The 6,000-nt window shown below is 51.9% G+C and overlaps 1 protein-coding gene across 3 annotated transcripts in view; it reads left to right on the plus strand.

Annotated features, from left to right (window-relative positions):
* Positions 1–3,805, plus strand: part of LOC144179674 (oligoribonuclease, mitochondrial) — a 44,581-nt gene extending 40,776 nt beyond the window's left edge. For all 3 annotated transcript variants that reach the window (XM_077708122.1, XM_077708121.1, XM_077708123.1), the window contains one exon: positions 3,337–3,805. Coding sequence is in view for 2 of the 3 variants with exons in the window: in XM_077708121.1 (XP_077564247.1) it covers positions 3,337–3,457 (121 nt within the window). In the remaining variant the exon portion in view is untranslated. The remainder of the gene's footprint in view (positions 1–3,336) is intronic.
* The last annotated feature ends 2,195 nt before the right edge of the window (positions 3,806–6,000 follow it).

Genomic DNA, 6,000 nt, shown 5'->3' on the forward strand with positions numbered 1-6,000 from the left:
GAAGAAAGCAAATCCCCAAAACCGCTTAGGAATCTAATTGTCATGCCAAGCCCCAGCCAGAAAAAGGGGTCTTCCCATAACTGCTCCCATTACGACATGGATTCTGAGGGTCAGTTTCCTCTTTAGTATATTTACCAAGAAACTCAATGTGGACAAGTGCTGGGGGCATCACAAAACATGAAATCTTTCGCCGCACCGCGAGGATCGTTGCCGGTGACATGGAGCTGCCAAAGAAGAGCCTGGGGAGCACGGGGACGCCACAGGGCGCCGTGATCTCGCCGACGCTGTTTAACATCGTAATGATCGGGGTCGCCCAGCGCCTCCAGGGCGTCCCGAAAGTCGGACATACCATATACGCGGACGACATAACGCTGTGGGTGTCCGGCGGCAGTGACGGCGAGATCGAGGCGTCCCTGCAAGAGGCCATCGACGCAGTCGAAGATCACCTAAAAGACACGGGTCTGACGTGCTCCCCGACCAAGTCGGAGCTGCTGGTACTAACACCACAGAGAAGAGGAAGCCACAAGAGAGGAGAAGAAGAAAGAAACAATAACATCCACCTGAAGACACGGGACGGGACGGCCATTCCGAGGGTGAAGACGCTGCGAGTCCTCGGACTACACATCGACGCCCACGGACACAACGGCTTCACCGTTGCCAAGTTGGAATCAAAAGTCGCAATGGCCTTGAGGTTGATCAAAAGAGTGGCGTCCAGACACGGAGACATGAGAGAGGCGAATCTCCTCAGGCTGGTCCAGTCGTTCGCCGTCAGCCACGTTGCATATGTAGCTGCATTCCACAATTGGACGGTGGCGGAGCGAGGGAAAGTGGACGCTCTGCTACGCAAAGCTTATAAGACGGCCCTGGGCCTATACGCACATACCAACACAGAAAGGCTTCTCGAACTGGGGGTGCACAACACCCTCAGCGAGATAGCCGAGGCCCAGGGCACCGCGCAGATCGCGAGGCTTACGCAGACGAGAACTGGTAGGGCTATTCTACGTAGGGTAGGCTACCGGTCGGAATTAACGCGAGAAGGCGAAAGCGAGAGCGGCGGGTGCGGCGGCGGGAGCGGTGGCGGTGGCGGTGGTCGCGGTGGTGGAGGCGGGGGGTGGCCGGCAAGCCGGCCGCCGATACCGAAGCCGGCGCGGTCGCTGCCCCGCGGGCTGCTCGCCCTCATGCACGTGCCGCCGCTGCCGAAGCACATGGACCCAGAAGAGAACCGAGAGCGGCGAGCGGCCAGAGCGAAAGCCCTGACGGACGTGCACGCGGCGGACACCAACGCCTTCTACGTGGACGCGGCGGAATACCCAGGCCGCCGGGGCACGTACGCCGTGGCCGTGATTGCAGCGACCTCCGGGAAGCTGTGCTCGGCGGGCAGCGTCAGGGCCCGGGACTCAACGCAAGCGGAGGAGCTGGCGATCGCGCTGGCCCTAGTGGACCCACGGTGCGCGACAGTGATCAGTGACTCGCGAAACGCGATACTGAGCTACGCTCGGAACTCGGTGTCGGAGTGCGCAAACAGGGTGTGCGGGGCCCTGCCCCGACGGACGCTACCGGTGGTCCTCAAGTGGTTCCCGGCACACGTGGGACCGGTGGGGACCGGGACCAACCGCAACGAGGAGGCGGACCGAGCGGCGCGCGTGCTAACGAGACACGATGGCGCCGCGGCCGCTGCCGCGGTGCTGCGCCCGCGGAGGGTGCGGCGGCGGCTCGGGCGGCGGCTGCGGCCGAGGCGAGTCTGCCCCCTCCTCCTACTCCATCGAACGCGGAAGACTACTAACTACAGGGAAGAAGAGGAGGCAACCCCGGTCAGCTCCTACAAGGATGTGCTTGCGTGGTACAGAGAGACTAGGCGCGCCTTCCCGCCGCCACACCGTAAACTCACCAGGAGGGAAGGGGTGCTCGTGCGACAGCTCCAAACGCGGGCGATATGGACGCCCGTGGTCGCCAAGCACGTGTGCCCCGAACTATACCCAACGGACGAGTGTGCGCTGTGCGGGAGCGCTCGTGCGACCATGCAGCACATGCTGTGGGGTTGCCTCAATCAACCACCGACAACAACAACGGAGGACGACGATGATCCGCTCCCACCAAGCGTGAGGGACGCGGTCACCAGCGTCAACTACGAACTCCAAAAGATGGCTGTCGAGCTCGCGCTCGCGGCCATCGAACGCCAGCGGCCGAAAGTGCGACTTTCCACCACCCCTTGCACGGGGTCCGGCGAGTAGCGCCAGTAGGTAACCCACCGGGTTTACGCAGGCATGAATAAATGTTGTTTCTCTCTCTCTCTCGAATAAAGCCAACTTGTATTTTGTCCGCATGGCCCCTCCTTTAAAGGAGCCATGAAGACGAAATACAAGTTTGGTTCATTTAAAAGACTACTTTGCCCTGATAACAACGATGACACTTTTATCGCAAACTTGAAATAAATAATTGAAAACTATGGAAGAAAACAAAAGCAGTGGCGGCTCCCAGCGACTTTCGGGCAATTTCTCTATGACATCACAAAATCTTGTTTGCCACCAGCCGAATCTGCCTCCAAGAAACATGGCTGGACATTTATGGTGGGGCCTTTAGTTTTGTTTGATCGTACCACGTAAATGCCGACACGCAGGTAACACACTGATTATGTTTTTAGTGATGGCTGGTGCTACATCAGCCCTGCCCATATTGCGTCGCTGTCGTGTGAAACTTGAAATTTTTTCAATATTTCCTGCAACAAGTGTCTTGTGGCTGGAATAAAGCTGACTGAGTTACCAAAGGCTAGTCCTTTCAAATTGAACGAAGTTGCGTTTTGTCTTTATGGCCTCTCTAATGGGTGAGCGTTTGCGAGGTGCATACCGTATTTCCGCGCGTATAACCCACTCCTGCATATAATCCCCACCCCGACTTTAAGCCCGCGGGAAAAGAAAAAAAATCCCCGTGTATTGCCTGCAGATTTGATACAGGAAAAGTTGCACCGAAGCTAATGCTCAAACAACACACCACAAACTATGTAGACAGAAAAAGCGTATATTTAGCAAGTAGACTACGCCAACTGCAAGGCGAAAGTCACAATTCACTCGTGAAATTTAGCTGTTAGAGTGCGCTCGTCCTTGTTTTCTACCTTGTCCTTGTATGTTTTGTGCAATCGCTACCATGGAAGGCTTGGTCAATGTTACTGCACAGGAGCTTTGCGGCACAATGCACATTGCCGTGAAGCTGCACTAAAGGGAAAAACCCCGCGTGTTACCCACACCCCTACTTTGCCACTGAAATTTTTTCATTTTTGGTGCAGATTATATGCGCGAAAATGCAGTAACCGCTTGTTTGTGTGCGTTCTTTCCTTTTCAGGGCCATGCCGGACATTATGGAGAGCATAGAGGAGCTCAAGTTTTACCGGAAGAAGATATTTCTAGTCAGGGAGCCGAAGGCTGCTGCCTCAGGGGAAGCAGAAGCCAAGGCCTCCTGCTGACCAACCTCTGTGCATAGACCCAACGGACAATGTGTACAAAGTAATATATGTGTGCAGCTCGAGAAATATATTTAAAGTGGGAAACGGGCAAAGACGTGGCTGTTGTGTTCATTTCGTTCAAAGCTGTACAACGAGAAGCTCACGGATCACGGGTTGTTTTAGTTTGGGCTGTTGTGCTGTTGATCTAAGGTGTGATAAATACTTTTTGAAGGCGGCACGTTTTGTGGTGCCTAAAAATAGGCATTTCAGTCAGAATTTGTTCCTTTAGAAGACACATGCAGTACACTCAAGCTTCATTGTAATGTAACAGGATATAATGAAATAATGAATACAACGAAGTAAATGAAATCCCCCTTGAAATCTCCATGGAGAATCATGCATTTGAAACGTCGTTGTAACGAAGTAAAATTGACCTGTGAGTGGATATAACGAACTATATTAGTGTCAACCCCTCCCCTCCCCCCCTCTAAAAACCGACCACGGTGCGTGAAGTATTCCGCGGAGTTCGACACTCATTCGGCGTGGCTGTTTTAAAACTCCCGCGTCGACCTCACGGCCATGCGCAGGCTCACCGCGAGCAGCAGCCGCTCTGCTCGTCTGTGGCTCAGCCAGTGGTGCAGAGCGAGCGAATGGGTGAGTGGGCGACACCAGTGTTGTTCCAGTGACGCGATCGATGATGCCGGTGTTGTTGCGGCAGATGACTTCTTTTTGCGATTTTGTCAACGCCGTTGCTGACGCGGTCACTACGAAGCAAGGATTTATACACCCCCCCCAACAGAAGGATTTCGCCACCTTGCCAAAAAGATTTTACGACCATGAGCACTCCAGTCTGCCCAGGAATTTATACACGCTCAGGAATTTATATGCTGAGGAATTTATGCCCAGGAATTTATACACCAGCCCCCCAACACTCCCCCCCCTCCCCCCCCCTCATAAAAAAAGCATCGAAATTGTGGACCAACGCTGGTTACGGAGAAGCCGACCGACAATGCTATTGTCGCAGATAACAGCGGATAAACCGCCGCAAGCGATGATGAAGACGACGTGGTCTGCCATGCACACATGTTTGACGTGCCAACGTGTCGCAAGCACGTAGTTTCTTCGGTGGCGTGGCGACGGCAAAAACGGCATCAACGCAGCGGCCACCGCTGAAAAGAAAGTCTTTCGCTTGCGTCGTCGGAAAAAAAGCAGCATCACGGACATTTTTCCAGCTATGTCTAACGGTCAATAAATTGCAGTGTGCAGATTGAGCAAGCAAAATATTTGTCTTCTATTCAATTTCCGCCGCATGTGTCGTCGCATAGCGGTGCAGTGGTCCTCGAGGCAGTTTCCTTTTTTGCGCGGTTATAGTTGTGCGCCCAACTGAGCATACATTGCCGTAAACTGTTATAATTGATATAATGAAATAATTACTGCTCCCCTTCAACTTCGTTAAAACAAGGTTTGTGTGTACAGCGATGGCACAGCATAGCTGGCGGCGGGGGAAAAAAAATGCCTGTGGGAACCCAGCTGAAAGGAGCCATGAAGAGAAAATATGTTCTGTTGATTAAAGAGGTTGCCTTGTCCCATTTACAAAGGTAGCAATTTTATCGCAAGCTTCGAACAATATTAAAGAAGACGGATGAAGACAGATGACATCAAATGGGGTTAGACAGGAACAAAGAAGGACTGCTTCCAGTTGGCCCTGTCCCCCATATTCGCACTTAGACAGATAATGTCTTCACTTCCTTTCTTTCCAAAAAAGGGGACCAAACTTCAAAGTTCTGCCTGCCTGCAAAGCCCCCCCTGCATCCTCAATTGGCCATTTGGCCCCTGTCATGTTGGCTTCATGCCATCTGGCCCTCTGCCTGAAAAGGTTGCGGACCCCTTGCTCTATGACGTCACATTTATTTATTTACATACTGCTAGCCTGAGTGCCGGGCTTTCAGCAGGAACGGGTGAACATAAGTGCAACATCAAGGACATGCGTCACATAATAACGTGGAGACAACTCAATTGAGTGTAAAACGAGCAATAGTAAAGTACTATACAATATCTAGATACAGTTAAAACCTGATGTAATGAAGTCGCTGGGAACCGCGAATTATTTCGTTAAATTGAGAGCTTCATAAAATCGGGACTGTCATTTTACAAGCATTTGATTCCCTAAAGTCGATGGCTAAAGGGAAACATTGTGTACTTGACATGCTTTGCATGAAGAAACCAGTAACGCCATAGCCGTGTAATTGCAATTGCTCTTTATTTGAAATTATTGTGTTGACGTCAATGATTCGGTAGAACTAGTTTAGCTCGAAATTGATAACGTGAGCTGGCATGGCTGCTTTGGGAGGATGTTGGAACAGATGAAAATTGAGACTTCCATAGGAACAGGAACGGAGCAATATGGAAAACTGGGTTAGTGTGTATTTATTGAAACAAAACGTCGCGCAGTGACAACAGAGAAGAAAGAAGGGAAAGCAGACAGTGCTGCATTCACAATTGAAAGATCTGTTGAACAGTGTGGATGGTTTCTGCTCATAAACATGCACGTCAATGGGGTACCA

This window comes from Haemaphysalis longicornis, unplaced genomic scaffold, assembly GCF_048455015.1.
Source record: "Haemaphysalis longicornis isolate Haplotype H1 unplaced genomic scaffold, Haemaphysalis longicornis Haplotype H1 scaffold_4, whole genome shotgun sequence".
In the NCBI taxonomy this organism is placed as follows: domain Eukaryota; kingdom Metazoa; phylum Arthropoda; class Arachnida; order Ixodida; family Ixodidae; genus Haemaphysalis; species Haemaphysalis longicornis.